The 17,624-nt window shown below is 43.0% G+C and overlaps 1 protein-coding gene across 2 annotated transcripts; it reads left to right on the forward strand.

Annotated features, from left to right (window-relative positions):
- Positions 1 to 1,709: 1,709 nt before the first annotated feature.
- LOC121012021 (probable cystatin-15) lies at positions 1,710 to 5,864 on the forward strand. Of its 2 annotated transcripts, none has more exons than XM_040446782.1 (3): positions 1,710 to 1,991; positions 4,812 to 4,922; positions 5,663 to 5,864. In XM_040446782.1, the coding sequence occupies exons 1-3, from the start codon at positions 1,797 to 1,799 to the stop codon at positions 5,741 to 5,743; spliced, it is 387 nt and encodes a 128-aa protein (XP_040302716.1). In that variant the 5' UTR covers positions 1,710 to 1,796; the 3' UTR covers positions 5,744 to 5,864. The 2 variants fall into 2 exon arrangements, with proteins under 2 accessions (XP_040302716.1, XP_040302717.1); XM_040446783.1 differs by having other exon boundaries at positions 4,815 to 4,922.
- The last annotated feature ends 11,760 nt before the right edge of the window (positions 5,865 to 17,624 follow it).

Below are 17,624 nucleotides of genomic sequence, written 5' to 3' on the forward strand. Positions count from 1 at the left end.
CAAATCTCAATGAATTTGAAAGAATTGATATTATATGGAATAATTTCTCTGGCTGCAGTGGTGTTAAGATTGAAATTAAGGAGCAAAACGGTTATTGAGTCAGTAATCCACCTTTAAATAACACATGGGCTGGAGAAGTAATCTCAGTTTTGATTAGGGTATATTATCAAAGGAAATGATTAAAACTTATGATGTGACAAGTATGTATGGTGATGCTGGGGTTCAGCTTCAAGGAAAGCAATGGTTCAGACAGGCACATGCTGAAGATGGACGCTAGGATGACTGACGATCATAGTCTCTCTCTCAAGAATGCGAGGAAGTTATCACAAAAAAGCATAGTCAAAGGAAAGAAGAAATAAATTGATAGAAAGGGCCAGTAAATCCAACAGCTGTCCATTCACAGGCCTCATGAAATCCCTGAACCCCATTAAGAGAGTTCTAGAAGTGAGGCAGTGACAACCCACGTTAGTAATGTAAAGGGGCCTTGTTATAAATCCTGCAGTTCTCAAAAAGTTACACTGGCCACTCTAGTCATCCTGCTGCCAGGAGTAGTGAGGAAGAACCAGTGTCGGGGCCCTGAGCTCCTCGGGGGAGGAAACAGACTCAGACATACTTGGAGGTAGGTTTTAGAGCCCTTGTGATGATTGTCCTTAGATCCCCATACCTCCAGCCATATACTGATGTGCAAAAGGGAAGGTATTCACAAGAGTGTCTGTCATTTTGGCCACACTCCCATCTCTTCCTGGGAGTAGCCCCAGTGTGTACTTATGGCCTGTCCCCACAGCTGTGGCCTTGGCCCCGTACCCTTTCTGGGATCATCATCAATATGTTTGTGTCTATTTACTCCATGCCCAAGTGGAAAAATCCTTCCCTTGCATAGTGTCCTCATACATGTGGGCAGCATGTTGTACTTTCCCTGTCTGCTCACTCCCATTGCTTTGTATGAAGTCAGGCAAGTACCATAGTACCTCTCCTCTGCGATAAGCCTGACAACAATGGCATGGCAAAAGCCATGGGATGTCAAAGTTTCAGAGCTGTGTGGAAATGCATGTGGGCTGGGGCTGAGCCAGGTCTGCCCTTCCCAGTTCCTGACCCATGTCCATGGCTGCCATCCAGCAGAGACCTGCTCTGGTCTAGTATACCCCCCTTGTCCTGGGCATTCTCTCCACCCATCCCAGGACATTAGAAATCTCTCTCCCCACTGCCAAGTACAGTCAGACCTCATGGCAAGTAAGTCAGTAGGTGCCAGAGGTGATGGAAAGGATAGTACCCCAGCCCCAGTGGTGGCCCTTCCCTATACCCTCCTGATGCCCCCAGGGGTAATAGGCAGCAGCCATGGTCAGAGGTAGACCTGGCTTTTACCTCAAATCCCCAGGACTCAGGGCCTACCAGTGTTCCTAAGTGTTCCTAAGTGTTCCTGTGACTTGCCAGTTGTAGGAAACATTGCCATGAGAGGAAGAGAGGTGGCTTCAAGACCCCCATCAGGGCCTATTTGGGCTGGGCTGGGGCAGGGGGATGTAGCCCTGCAAACAGAGCATCTTTCATGTGTGTCCCTGTGTCCAAGGCTTATGGAACAAAGGGGTGGAGATTGAGAGCTTCTGCTCTGCCTTCTGTTTGTAAAGATGGGAGGGACAAGGCAGGCAGTGAAGGGGAGGAGCTGGACAGAGCACTGGCCAACGGCCAGGGACTCCTTGGGGTAGAGCTGTGTGGGATGCAGAGCTGCAGAGGGTGGGCCCACACCAGCTGTTACCCTGCCATCTGTGTGCTGCTGGCCTCCAGGGCTGACACCAGACAGCATGCTCCTGAAGGCACCTTTGCTTCTGGGGCTCATTACACTGGTGTCTCATGTCTGTAGTTCTGACTTTGTGGACATTAGTAGGAGAGCAAATCACTTTGCCTTGTGTGTGGAGTTTGCAGTGTTCCATTTCAACCAAGTCTATCCAGATGAGTATGCATACAAGTTGCTGTGGGTACGGCGAAGCCAGCGCAAGGTAAGTGGTGTATCCTCCCTCCCTGTGGCTCCATATTCACCTAGAGACCACACTTAGGAGGGGTGAGTCCTGGATCCAGAGGGAAGAGCATTCCTAAATGCCCAGATCTGTTTTTGTCTGTTGTATCATCATTTTAATTTGGCAAATATTGGTAAAAAAACACAAGTTCTCATTAGAAGTGTTCCAGGTTTCCAATTTGTTTTCCTCATGAGTGAGGCCCCTGAATAACAAAGGGGAGAAGGAAAGAGGTGAGCAGAAAGCAAGTACTGAAGACAGAGATCCAGCTGCGGAGTGAAAGAGGGAAGAACAGGGGCTGATGAGGCAGCTGAGAGAAGCTAGAGTGGGACAAACAAGAAATGCTAAGAAAAGCGGTAGATGGGAAACAAAATCCTGAGAAGGAAAGGCATGACAGCAGTTGAGCTGTGAGGCTCCTGTAAAAAGCACTGTGGGTCCAAGTCTGGGTGGGAGATGGCAGAGATGACAGGCAGGGATGTGTTCTCATGGGACTGTTATGCTGGTGAGGTCAGGCCAACGGCCCCCAAGTTCATAAGTGAAATAGTGGAAAGCTGGGGCAAGAGCTGCACGTGTGGGGGCCCAGGGCTGAGGGGAGGTGAGAGGTATGGGGAGTGCTCAGGGAAGGCATCTAAATGACGGGTACTCCTGGAAGGACCCAGTCACATGGAGGGTAGGGATAAGGAGGGAAGGCAGCTGTGGAGAGGACCCTAGAGGAACAAGCAACAAGTGTCCCTGGGGATGGCCTGAAATTCCAGGGACTGGATTTGCTATGAAAGAGGTGCAGAGAGGCAGGAGTGCAGTGGGAAGTGGGACTAGGGGCACCTTCAGGGCCCCAGGTGAAGACTTGGGATGTTATCCTTGGAGTTCTGGACACCCATGGAAGGGGCTCTCTCAGAGGCTCCACAGCCACTGGGATGCAGTGATCACTGGGAAATGGAAGAAGTGTTGGCTTGTGTATCTGTTGGAGGTTGATGTGGAGTGCACTGGTATGAGGGTGTGAAAGAGGCTCAAGGACGGACCCTGGGTGTTTTTCCAGAACACATGGGTGTGCAGTGACTCTATCAACTGAAAAGACACAGCAGGTTTGGAGAAGACACGAATAGATCTGGGAATTTAGGATTCCTGAAACAGCCTAGGCAGAAGAAGGTCTTGTGTTATAGAGCCTTAAAAATGAGAAAGAGGTTGGGTCTGATAGAAACGTGTCATTAGTCTCTGTTGGGAAAACCTTTCCCACTGCTGTTTATTCTTACCATTTTGTGCTTTCTTTGGACAGAATACATACTGCTGTCCAGAACTCATTCTGTCCATGCCCAGATTCTGGTCCCCGCATGAACTGTCCTGAGCCAGGATAGCCTACCATGGGCTCTGATGGAGAGGGTCTCACCTCTTCACCACATTCCTTAGACAGCCCATGCACACAGCCCACCAGATTCCTTAAGTCTTTCCCATTTCCTTACCCTCCGCCTCTTCCTTAGACAGCAGCCAGCCCTGGACACCTGGAGGCTGCAGGAGCTCCTTGGACATAGAGACCACAGTTGCTGCTTCAGCCCCTGTGCCCTGTCCCAGCTCAGGGTCTGGTGAACATGCAAGTGGGGCTGGTGGTGCATGAGTGTGTGTGTGTGTGTGTGTGTGTGTGTGTGTGTGTGTGTGTTGGTGGTGTGTGTCATGTTGATGGTACATGTCTAGGTATGAGTGCGTATCATGTGTCAGCTGTAAGAACTGAGTTTCAAATGAAATCAGCTTTCTAGACAATTCCAAATCAGTCCACTGAGAGGCAGATTTCTCCTTATGGTGAATTCTGACTACATTTCTATGTTTGAGTTCTTCCTCTCTTTTTTTTTTTACTTAAAAATTTTAATGTTTATTTTTGAGAGAGAGAGACAGGGGGAGAGAGAGAGAGAGAGAGAGCACAAGTGGGGGTGGGAGGCAGAGAGTGAGACAGAGATACAGAATCCCAAGCAAGCTCCAGGCTCTGAACTGTCAGCACAGAGCCCAACACAGGGCTCAAACCCGTGAAGTAGGAGATCATGACCTGAGCCGAAGTTGGACACTTAACTGACTGAGCCAACCAGGTGCTCCTGTTTGAGTTCTTCTTGTGTTTTTGTGGATTTATTTCTATTTAACAAAATAAAATAACTTTTAATAATTCCTGATAGAAGCCTAACAAACACATGGAACAACACTGCTTTGTAAATATCCACCTTAATGAACATTAGCAAGAAGAGCCTTTCTGTATAGCCAGTTCCCACATGAAGAGAGGCAGAGCATTCCCAGCCCCCAGGACCCTCTATGTCCCCATCTAGATGCTGTCCCAAAAGGAATGGCAAGCTCTGATGGCTGATCAGTGGACTAACACACCTGTTATCCTACTGTCCAGAGAAGGACTCACTGGTGTGCTCACATTGTGTCCGGCTGATGCTGTGTAGGTGTCCAATGAGAGATGGGTGGTGCTGTCAGTGTTGCTGCAGACCATGCAGGCTTCTTGCTGTGCAGTCTTCCATCCTGTGCATTCATGGTGCTGTGAATGTGACTAAAAGCTACAGGTCATCAGGAAGAGTGCTACAGGGAAGATTCTAGTGCATGTAAATATGGACATCTTCTTATAAGAAAAAAGGGAAAATGAAGAGGAAAAGGTGAAATAAAAAATCAATTAAAATTAGAAAAATAAGAGTCATTACACATACATATGTCCTTATTCATTTACATATGCACATTCACAGTTTTTGCCTGTTTTCCTTATGGTTTTCTGTTTTTCTCATTAATGCAAAGTATTTCACTGCAGTTTCTACAATTTGTTCTTAACAGCAGTTTACTTTGATATATTTAATGGAGTTGGAGTTGGGCCAAACCATTTGCTCAAAACAGGATGAAGACCTGGAAAACTGTCCCTTACAAGAAGGCCCGAAAGAGAAAAAGGTTTGAGAATATGATGCACATTCACATAAAGGAGGGTTGATGGGAGGAGGCTTAGGGAAATTGTCAGGATGGTCATGGGCCAGAATGAGAGTCTGGCTCCTCTCTCCCCAGGTCCCAGGGCTTCCCATTGAAGGGGGATGTGGTCATTCCAGGCAGACAAGAGCTGCTCCTAGAAGGGCAGCGAGCTGAGCCCTGTACTTACAGCTGGCCTGTATAGTAGCCTTCTTGTGTTATCATCTATGAGCTGATCTTATTCAGGAGACTTGGACCCCAGGCATGAGCCTCAGTCAGGATGATGCTCAGCCAGGATGGGTGCTTATCTCGGTACTCCCATCCCAGACTTTGGGGTAGCATCCTTTCAGGGTAGGTTTGCAGCTGCTGCTGAGTGTTGGCAGCACTAGATGGACCACCTCCTGGGCAGTCTGCTGGCTCCCTAAGAACCAGGGGCGGGGGCAGGTGCTTAAGGCAGCATAATCTGCACTGACAAGACTCTGAAAGGGCAAGTAATGGTCCCACCACATGCCCTCTCAGGAACCCTTGTTCCACATGTGCAGATTAAGCAACCCCTACCCATCATTCTGGTGGAATCTTAAGCTCCTCAAATCCTACCCCAGGTCACTGTTTGTTTTTGTTTTTCATCTTTTGTAGTTTTTCATGCACCTTGAACTCCTATTCAGTCCTTCATGCTAAATGTTCTCCATGTGTGAAACTGTTCTAATCTCATAATTACTTTTTTTTAGGTGGATTGCACCTTTGTTGTGGATATCAGACCATGGCTTTCCCAGTTCTCCCTCCTGAACAGCACCTGTGTGCAGAAATAGGCTGGGAAGGGGTCCCTGGCTCCTCATACAAAAGATCCTTTTCCTCCAGAGAGCAACAGTCAGTCTGTATGTATTCCCAGGTCTGTTCAGCACCAGGAGAATTAAAAGCATCTCAGAGCACTTTTTGGGTCCCTGTCAGTTTTGCACTTTCCTGAATCATTTTTATTTTATAATGTTGCTGCTGTGACAAGAAGTACAGAATTGATCATCCTTATTATTCTTACATTGGCTGTTGGTGCACAGTGTTGAGTCATACAGACTCCCCAACTCATGGGAGGCTATCCTCGTGGTTCTTTCAGGGCCCCCACTGGTTGGTTGGTATATTCATTCATTCATCCATTAATATAACCATCCATCCGTCCATCCATCCATCCATCCATCCATGTATCCATTTATTCACTCATTCTCCAATCTCTCCAGCCCCTCATCTATTCCACTCAAAAGGAATGCAGACAATTTTGTGAGGGAACATCCACCTGTATCTTCTTTATTTCAGCTCTGAGGGAAGGCTCACAATAGGGTGGTCCTTCTGAAGAGGGGCCATATCTCATCACAGGGATTGGAGGTGGGTGAATGAAGCTAACAAAAGGCTTTGCCCTTCTTGGACACCCATCAGGGCATCTGCACATAAGCCTCACTGACACATAATTAGATCTTCTCCAAAGCCTCTGATGATAGCTCAGAACACAATAGCTCCAGTATCTATGTCTCACCTGCTCCCTCAGGCCTGTAACCCCCTCCCAGCACAGGCTGACCTCCGTGGCTGTCAATGCCAATCACTACTCCTGGGACAGCCACTGTGGTTACAGACACCCAACCTGATGAGTAAGTCTGTCTTCTGAGATACTCATGGGGATGGCCTGGAGGGGCAGAGTAAAGAGAGTGTGGGAGCACCTGGGGGAATGACTGGGACAGAGAGGCAGTAACAATACTGCTTGGAGGAATACTTCAGAATGGAGGGGCTGAGAATTTTTCTTCCTTCTTCCTGGGTTTCTAAGGACTCTGATTTGAGTGGCTCCTTGTTGAAAGTCTGCCTGTTTCCTGGCCCATCTATTTTTATGAAATGGTCATAGGGATGATGTGACAGAATTTTCCAAGACAATTTTGGACAGTTCCATTGGGTATAGCACAAAAATAGTGGTCTGGTTCAGCTTTGGTTCTTTGACACATCTGTGTATAAAGTTTGTGACCTCTCCCACACCTTGGTAGGGACATACACAAACTTACAAGGGTAAGTCTGTGTGGCCAACAGATAATAGGTCACTACTACCCATCCTTGCTTGAGAGTTCTCAGGTTCTGAGGAATTGTGGCTTCACCTGAGGAAGGCCTAGTGTCCTGTTCTTTCTCACTATGTCTGTTGTGTCTTCTGATCCATGAAAACCCCTTAATTTTACAAACCCCTTTAATTTTACAAATTTCCTAGAGATCAGGCCATACCCACCCTCTCTACTAAAGAAGAATCTTTGTGAACCAAAATCAGAAATACATACAGTCTCCAGGTGATTGGCACTGTGGCCACAGTTGGAAAATAGTTATCTAAGGAACTGAAATATTTAGAAATGTGTGAAATGTAGCTAGTGTATTTTGTTTGTGACCTATGTCTTTCCTCTGGTTCATGCTTTCATAGAATATAGAATTAAAAACATGGCCCCATTCACTCAACTCATGTTCACAGGTCATGGTTTGTGCAAGAGTCTTTGGCAAGGTGGGTAAATGTGCCACCATTGCTTTTGATGAGCACACATTAGTAACTTTTGAATGATACAGCATTATCCAAGGTGAGTCAGCACCAGGAGCAGCTTGTCCTGTGTCAATGTGTCTTAGAGAGACCTCTCCAGATCCAGCCCAGTCATTCATTGTCCCAAAATCAGTAGGGAGTAAAAATATACTTGAAAGTTACAATATAACCACCTATATAGAAACAATGACATGCATTTCAGAAATTCTCTATTTCCACAAACCCAGAATGTTTTATGGGATTTACTGGTTTGAAGGAGCACAGGTCTTTGGAATATATCTGTGAGACCCCTTCTGAAATGGGGGCTTAAACCAAAATCTCAGCACTGAATTCTCTGGGGAAGCTTCAAAGTGAAAAGGGAGGAGGTGAAAGAGAAATAGGGGAATGATGTTCCCTGCAAGGTTGATGTCATGAAATTTAATGAGATTATCTCTGTTAACTCTCACCACCAGCACCCTTCCCCATTTCCCTGCCAGGGCCCTGGCAGCTAGTCTCATGATTCTCTACTGTGCTTTTCCTAAACTGAGCTCACAGATTGAATCTAGTTCTTTTTACCCATGTTAACTCTTTGATTTCCAAATGCAAAGATCCATAGACATTACCAAAGAAACAAAGGCTCAGAAATACATGTAACTAGTCATTTGTTATCTCCTTTTTGTGATGCTTTCCAAATATTATTGTCAAAGCAAAATCATATACCACAGAAACTGCTGCTGTTTATAAGCTTTCCTGTCCTCTCTTAGGAAGCTACATTGTCAGCCCAGGAATAGCATCAGCAAATCAAAACCAACAAATCAATGTCCTGAAGCATCATATTTGGTAGGCTGAGCACCTCACCTCTGTCTCCAACTGCCCTAGACACAGGTGCCATTCCTCAGCATCTGCCCTATGTCTTCCCAGCGTGCTCATAAAGCTGGTATGACCTCTCCTTCCTCTCCAGTCTCCTGGTCATATCCACTTTCAGGATTTACTCTTTAGATAATGACATCTATTATCTCTGAAACTGTCTATCTATATTTTATGTAGACCTGTCATATGGTTACATCGTATGCATTGCTGTCAGATCAAGGTAAAATATTTTCCAAATCATGCAAAGCCTTAATTAGTTCCACATGTTTAAAACACAGAATGTCCATCACTCAGTCAAAAGCAATCATAAAAAAGACAAGACCTGATGGGTAAATCAAGAGCAAAATTCAATAATAGAAACAAAACTGAAAATATACCTAGACAGTGTAGTTATCAGATATGGGGCTTTAATGTGTCCAAGATGAATAGGTTCAGGGGAGAAAGATGGGTAGTACCAGCAAAGAAGTAGAAGCTACCAAAAAAGAATAAAAGGAAAGTTCTAGAACTGAAAAATATAGTAATGGAAATGAATAATGCAATAGGCAGGTTAAACTCAGATTCAGAGCAGTTACATGAGAGTTAGACAGCAGGGAGGCAGACTTGAGCAGATACAAGATGGGAAGCATGAGAAAGGCAAGGTGAGATCTCCCTCATAGAGGAAGAAACAGACCATGGGACAGAAGCAATATTGCTTATTCATAGGGGCACACGTACCCAATATTTATAACAGTGCTTTCAACAATAGCCAAATTATGGAAAGACCCTAAGTATCCACCAACTGATGAATGGATAAAGATGTGGTTTATATACACAATGAAATACTACTTGGAAATAAGAAAGATTGAAATCCTGCCATTTGCCATAAGGTGGATGAAACTGGAAGGTATTATGCTAAGTGAAATGTCAGTCGGAGAAAAATATCATGTTTTCACTTATATGTGGAACTTGAGAAACTTAACAGAAGACATGGGGGAAGGGAAGGGGAAAAATAGTTACAGAGACAGAGGGAAGCACACCATAACAGACTCTTAAATACAGAGAACAAACTGGGGGCTGATGGGGGGTGGCAAGGGGGAGGGGAAAATGGGTGATGGACATTGAGGAGGGCAGTTGTTGGGATGAGCACTGGGTGTTGTATGTAAGAGATGAATCACGGGAAACTACCCCCAAAACCAAGAGCACACTGTATACACTGTATGTTAGCCAACTTGTATTATACTGAATACATATACAGCCAAATTACATTAAAAAAAGAAAAAAAAATATAAAGCTTGAGTTCTCTAGAACTGACCAAAGACATCAAGCCATTGATTTAAGCAATGTCATAAACCCAAGCAGGGTATAATAAAAGAAACCCATAACTGAGAATAAAAGAGTTCAAAGTCAAATTTAAGGAGAAAAAATCTTAAAATCAGCCAGAGGTAAAAATATCTCTTATTTTCAAACAAACCATTATTGGGCTTTCAGCTGAGCTCAGGAAACAACGAAATGTCAGAAGATGCCATGCACGTGCTAACTGCTGGAGGAAATTAATTATGGACCTAGAATCCCTCAGCCAGCAAAAACCCCTCTCAAAAATGTATACAAAATCAAGTTATTTTAAACAAGCAAAATGGAGTGTAGTTGTTGCCAGTAAAATTGGTCTAAAATAAACACTGGAGGGAATTCTCTGGGAACAAGGAAAAACAAGTCCAGATGGAAAAATAGTATGGCAGGAAGAAAGGAAGAACACTCAAAAGGAACAATATGTAAATAAATGTAGGTGATATATTGACTGTAAGAAATAATATTGTATTGAATATTGTTAAATACATATAGAATTAGTATACATGAAAATAGCACTAAGTTGGAACAGGAATCAATGCGACTAGGATGATGTATATGCACTGGAAACCTTAATTAAAAGTTTGTTGACTGCTGGAAAAGTACAAGAAGGCAAAACAAAAAGGAAACACTTCTAAACATGAACACAGATTTTGGAAAAATGAGAATGGATTAAAGTATACTATGTCAACGCTAACCAAAAAAATGTCAGTATAACAGTACTAAGATTCCATAAGCCCTAAGACAAGAGACAGCACTTGAAATAAAGGTGGCCAGTTTACTGATGGAAATGTTTATCTACTAGGAATATGTAACAACTCTAAATATGTAGGCACCTGTCTCAGAATGCCCAAAGCACAAACAGAAAGAATAAAAAGGGGAGATAATCAAATCCACCATCATAGCGAGAGGATACAAAACACACCCCACAGGGGCTGATAAAACTCAGCAGGCATAGTACATCAGCCATGTTCTAAAGTTCCTATAGAGATGTACCAACTTGTCCTTTTTGACTTACACTGAACATCACTTACACACATCATGCATACATGCTCTTTTCAAGTGCATATGAAACATTTCCAGAATTGATCAATTGTGTATCACAAAGTAAGTCTCAACAAAATTCACAGGCCTGACACTATGCAGATCATTTAATAACCACGGTGAAATTAAGGTGGAAATCAATATGAAAATGCAAGAGACTTCCAGAGATCAGAAGAAGCTTCTCTTGTTTCTGTGGACCCTTCCCATCCTCTCTGCTGGCTCTCTCCTCAAAGCGACCCAGAGATTAAGGGGGATGGATTTGGAGGATTTGTTGCCTACAGAGAAACTTCTGAGGGGATCCCCTCTGAGGAGACTGGATCCAGGTCAAACTCCTAGAAGTAACTTTTCAGGCTGCAGTTAATTATAAAGTCTCCATCTGGAAGGCTTCATGACAGAAGTTGGCCTTGAGTACCAGCCCTTGTACACATTTGCAGTCTTTGATGAGAACTGCAGGCAAGGGCTCACATGCCCCTCCAACCCACAGGGAAGGTGCTCCACCAAGATACTGCTTTGGGGGACCTCCTAATGGAAAAGGGGCACTTGACACTTTCTTCACTCAGACTCAGTTCTCAATACTTTCTGACTCCTAGCCCTTCCTCCTCACCCTCTCAAGAACTTGGGAGTCCTCTCTGGCTTGCTTGCTTCCTATTCATTCACTAATTTATTATCTTTTTCCCCACACCTACTCTAGTCCCCTTCCCCTATTCTTAGGCAACCATTCTCATGCCTTTTATGTGTACCTTCGCATCGGTATTTTTGAAGAGTGGGTAGTATTGTTTTGTGTCCAAAATAGTTATTTAATTGGGTTGTACGATATATTTTCTTTTGAATTTGACTTTTTCCTTTTAACATTGTCTTTTATAAGATCCATTCTTGGGGCACCTGGGTGGCTCAGTCGCTTAAGTGACTGACTCTTGATATTGGCTCAGGTCATGATCTCAGGGTTCCTGAGATCAAGACCCGCATCAGGCTCTGCACTTACAACATCGAGTCAGCTTGGGTTTCTCTCTTCCCCCCTCTCTCTACCCCTACCCCTTCCTCTCAAAATTAAGAAATAAACATTTAAAAATAAATAAACGATCCATTCTTCTTTCTCTGTATACATCCAGGCTAGCTTCCAGACCTGAGTCATACTTTACCCACCTTTCTCCACTTCCAGAGAGCTTCTGAGTTTCCTATCAAATTTGCTGTAGTGAATGTCTTCTTTTAGGTCATTTATGGATATGCTGATAAATTCCTTGGATTGGTACTCAGGAACAGACTTGCTGCATCTTGGGCTTTGCAAACCCTCAATTTATCCTCCAGAATGGAGGTGCCAGTCCTCATGTTCCCCAGCAGCTCAGGAGCTCACTTGTGCCCCCCGATCAGTCTCATCAAGCTTTCTCATTTTTGATAGCCTAGTAGGTGAAAAGGATTAACCCATTTCACTGGTGATACCTATTTTCACTTCTTTGGTTACCAGTGGGTTTGAATATATTTTGATAGGCTCAGTCTGAGATTTCCCCTCAGACAATGCCTAACTCATAACAGTAGCTCATTTCTTAGTCTCAGATTTGTCAAATGTCTTTGACTTTTGTTAATGGTATCTTTTGTGAAACAGACATGCTAAATTTTGTGAGTTTTAACCTGGAGTGTGGCATTTCATACTACAGATTGTTAATGTATTTTCAGGCCTTTTCACCTCTGCTTGTTTGGGGCCTTCTTGATCTATCTAATTTTTGTCTTCTTATCTGTCAGGTAAAAAGCTGACCACTTACTTGTTTTCCCCTGCAGCTGTCTCATTTCTTGCTAGGTTTGTGTTAGGTTGTGTTAGGCCTATCGATATTTTCATGACTGCATCTTCTTGTTCTATTTCTTATTTTGTCCATTTTTGTTCCTATATTAGTTTTTCTATACCCCGTTACAAATAACCACACATTTAGCAGCTTAAAACAATACCCATTTATTACCTTACAGTGTCTGTGGGTCAGACTTATCTGGGTCCTCTGTTCAGGGTCTCTGCAGACTGCATCAAAGTGTTGGCCAAGACTGCGGACTCATCTGAGAAGGGGTCCTCCTCCAAGTTTATGTGGTAGTTGGCAGAATTCAGTTCCTGTGGTTGTAAGTCTGAGACTCTCAGCCATTAGAGGCTGCTATCCTCTGTTAACATGGCCTTCTGCTCAACATGTCCATTTGCTCTTTCAAGGCCAACAGGCAAGTGTCTCTGCTTCTTCTTGTCTCTTACTTCTAGATAATTTTTTTTTAAAACAGCTTTCATGAGATATAATTCACAGGCCATACAATTCTCTTATTTAACATGTGCAATCCAGTGGCTTTTCCTACATTCGCAAAGTTTTGCATCCATCACCAGAATCAATCTTAGAACATGTTCATCAATGCAAAAAAGAAATGCCATACTCCTTAGGTATTACCCTCCAGTTCCCAATCTCCCTCTGCCCCAGGCCTATCAGCAACTAGCTTTTTGTCTGCATAGATTTGCCAACTCTGGACATTTCACATAAATGGAATCATACAATATAATGACTCAGCATCTTTCACTTAACATAATGTTTCCAAGATTCAATCATGCTGTAGTATGTAATCAGTACTTCATCCCTTTTTATTGCCTAGTAATATTCTATTGTGTGGATATGCCACATTACATTTGATTCATTTTTTACGTGATGGACATGTGGGTTGTTTCTACCCTTAATCAATCATGAGTAATGGTGCTGTGTATACATTTTTGCGCGGACATAATTTTTCTCTTGGGTATATACCTAGAAGTAGTAGGGCTGGAACATATGGTAATTCTATTCTTTAATCATTTGAAGAATTGCCAGTCTGTTTTCCAAGTGGTTGTGCCACTTTACATTCCACTAGGAGTGTATGAGGGTTACAATTTCTCCACATCCTTACTAATACTTGAAATAATCCATCCTTTTTATTCTAATCATCCCAGTGGTGTGAAGTGAGCTCATTGTGGCTTTGATTTGTATCTCCCCAATGGTTCATACAGTTGAACGTCTTTTCATGTGTTTATTGGACATTTGCATATATTCTTTGAAGAAATTTCCATTTAGATATTTTGCCCATATTTTAATTGGGTTATTTGCCTTTGTATTATTGATTTGTGGTAGTTTTAAAAAATATATTCTAGATTCAGATCTCTTAAGTCACGTGTGATATTCAAAATTTTCTGCCATTATGTGGATTGTCTTCACTTTCTTGGTAGTGGCTCTTGAAATACAAAAGTTTTCCATTTTGATTATGTCCTTTTATCCATTTTTTTGGGTGCTTGTGCATTTGGTATTGTTTCAGAAAGGATTGCCTAATTAAAAGTCACAAAGAGAGGCACCGGGGTGGCTCAGTCAGTTGGGCTGACTCTTGATTTTGGTTCAGGTCATGATTCCAGGGTCATGGGATCCAGCCCTGTGTCTGGCTCCACATCCAATCTACTTGGGTTTCACTCTCTCTCTCTGCCCCTGTCCCCTGCGTGCATGCTCTTTCTCTCTCAAACAAAGAAAAAAAAATTTTAATTTAAAAAAAAAGGTCTTAAAGATGTATACCAATATTTTCTTTTAAGGGTTTTGTTGTTTGTTTTTGCATTTAGGTCTTTTTTTTTTAATTTTTTTTTCAACGTTTATTTATTTTTGGGACAGAGAGAGACAGAGCATGAACGGGGGAGGGGCAGAAAGAGAGGGAGACACAGAATCGGAAACAGGCTCCAGGCTCTGAGCCATCAGCCCAGAGCCCGACGCGGGGCTCGAACTCATGGACCGCGAGATCGTGACCTGGCTGAAGTCGGACGCCCAACCGACTGCGTCACCCAGGCGCCCCTACATTTAGGTCTTTAATCCATTCTGAGTTAATTTTTATATATGGTGTGAAGTAGAGTCCAACTTCATTCTTCATGTGAATATTGAGTTGCCCCAATATTGTTGAAAAAATATCTTATTTGTTGAAAAAAATCGTATTTTCCTATTAAATTGTCTTGGGTCCCACGTCTAAAGCCAATGGTTGTAAAAAGTAACTGCATATCCATCCTTATGATAGGACTGAATTTTTAGGATTGCTGTAGCTTTGGAGTAAAATTTGAGATTGGAAAGAGTGAGTTCTCGAAGTTTGTCCTGTTTTTGCAACTTTTTTTGTCTAGTTTGGGTTCCTTGCATTTTATGGATAATGGGCCCATAGAGTTCTTTACCATCCTGAAAATGAAACTCTTCTCTAGACCCTCTTTTAAAGGACTCATTTGATTGGGTCAGCTCTACCCATAATTTCTCCTTGTATTATCTTAAAGGTCAATGACTAAAGATCTTAATTACTTCTGCAAAATGTCTTCCTCTTTGCCATATAACATACCCTTATCACGGGAATGGTATCTCACATGTTTACATGTTCTACCCACAATCAATGGTAGGGAAATATACAGTGTATATACCGGGGGTATATCTTGGGGGTCATCTTAAATTTTTTTTTTCAACGTTTATTTATTTTTGGGACAGAGAGAGACAGAGCATGAACGGGGGAGGGGCAGAGAGAGAGGGAGACACAGAATCGGAAACAGGCTCCAGGCTCTGAGCCATCAGCCCAGAGCCTGACGCGGGGCTCGAACTCACGGACCGCGAGATCGTGACCTGGCTGAAGTCGGACGCCCAACCGACTGCGCCACCCAGGCTCCCCTTGGGGGTCATCTTAGAGATCTGCTTACCATAGTCTGACTTTTTTTTTGCCTTAAGCTTTATTTTGTCATTTTTTAAAAGACTGATGCTCTAATTTTCTTTTTGCTTCATATATGCCTATTTTTTCTGTCCTTTTATTTTTATCTTTTCTGTGCCTTCTTGTCTTAAGTGTATCTTTTGTAGATACCATGCTGTGGGTCTTTTTAGAAAAATGTAATCTGTGAATTTCAACATTTTATTTAATGAACTACTTCTATTACTATTATACTACATGTCTTCTCTGCCATTTTAAACACTTCTCTTTTATTGAATATTCTAATTTTATGTTTTTGCCCTCTTAGTCTAATTTTCAGTGCGTAAATTGAAGTTTCTTCTGCTAGTTCCATTTTGTTTTTGATTATTGCCCACTTAACTTCAAAGCCGTTTTCATGCTTATTTACTCCTGTGGCTCCCAGTTCCTGCCAAGGTGGTGAACTACCAGAGGCTATTTGGTCCTTCCCAGGATCAATGCTAGAAAGACTATAGAAATGAGAGAAATTGAGATTCCTGTAAACTAGCAAAGCATAAGAAAACAAAAACCATGTGAGACTCCTGTGGAGGCTACAGGTTTACTCTTGTTTTATGGTAATCATTATTTACCTTTTCACCATAGAAATTGGCAGCAACCTCCAGGGCTGCAGGTACCAGGGCTGTGGGGTCAAAATAAGACAAGCTTCCCTCCAGAAAGAAGAGCTGGTGAAAACCAGTGGGGTCAAGGTCTGCTTCCAGGAAGCTATGTAGCTCATTTCAAATCTGTGGTTCTATAAAGGGATTAAGACTGGTGGGGATATTGGCTTGGGGTGAATGTATTCTGCATGTAGGATTTTGCAAATGCAATGGAGAACCTTGAAATGGGGAGATTATCCTGGAATATATGGGTAGACCAGTGTAACCACAAAGGTCCTTGTAATGGGGGAGGCAGGAAGCTCAGAATCATAGAGACAGAGATATGAAAATGGAAGTAGCAGAGGAGATAGATGAGAGAGAGAGAGAGAGAGAGAGAGAGAGAGAAGTTGACAGAGAGAGGTTTGAAGATGCTTCATGGAGGAGGAGACAGTGAACCAAGGGATATACGCAGCCTCTGAGCTGGAAAAGAGAAGGAAATGCATTTCCCTATAGAGTCTCCAGGAGGAATGCAGACCTGCCTGTACTTTGATTTCAGCCCAGTGAAAAGTGTTCTGGACTTCTGACCTCCAGAACTGTAGAACAATAAATCTGTGTTGTTTTAAGTTGCTCAGTTTGCAGTAATTTGTTACAGCAGCAACAGGAAACTGAAACAGGTGGATTTTATTTTAGGGTGTCTGCCTCCTCTGAAGGTTGCTTCATCACAATTGAAAGGTGAATTCTTCACTTCAGGGATTGCTTAGTGGAGTGGCACAAAGCAGGTGATAGACAAGGCCTCTAGGGTACCTGGACCTTCATGCTCTGGGATGCATCACCTTCCCTTTCCTTAAGTTCACCAAATTTAAAGTCCTAATCCAGGTCACCATTCCAGACAGAGATGCTGGCACATCTCAGGGGAATGTGAACTTTCTGGCCAAAATAAATAAAAACCTGAGGACTACAATAATTAGGCTAAACCAAATAAAACCACTGTTATTATAGATCAATATCAGCCAAATATTAGCAATTCCTTGTGGTTCAACTAAATAAGAGTGATTAAACTATTGGCCGTGGACCAAATTTGGCTCATTGCCTGTTTTTTTCTTTAAGTTTTATTTATTTGTTTCTGAAAAAGAGACAGAGAGGGAGGAGAGACAGAGAGAGAGTGACCAGGAAAGGAGTAGAGAGAGGGATAGAGAATCCCAAGCAGGCCCCACACTGTCAGTGCAGAGCCTGACATCGGGCTCAAACTCACAAACTGTGAGGTCATGACCTGAGCTGAAATCAAGAGTTGGATGCTTAACTGACTGAGCCACCCAGGCACCGCCCCCACCACTGCATGTTTTTATAAATAGTTTTATTGGAACAGAAATACTTATTTATTTATTGGAACAGAGGCATATTGCCTCTGGTGGCTATCAGGATACAATGGCTCAGTTAAGAAATTCTTAGAGACTGCATAAAATATTTTCTATTTGCCTCTTTTTTTTAATTTTTTTTTCAACATTTATTTATTTTTGAGACAGAGAGAGACAGAGCATGAATGGGGGAGGGTCAGAGAGAGGGAGACACAGAATCTGAAACAGGCTCCAGGCTCTAAGCTGTAAGCACAGAGCCCGACGC

Source organism: Herpailurus yagouaroundi, unplaced genomic scaffold, assembly GCF_014898765.1.
Source record: "Herpailurus yagouaroundi ecotype Mexico unplaced genomic scaffold, PumYag 196, whole genome shotgun sequence".
NCBI lineage: Eukaryota > Metazoa > Chordata > Mammalia > Carnivora > Felidae > Herpailurus > Herpailurus yagouaroundi.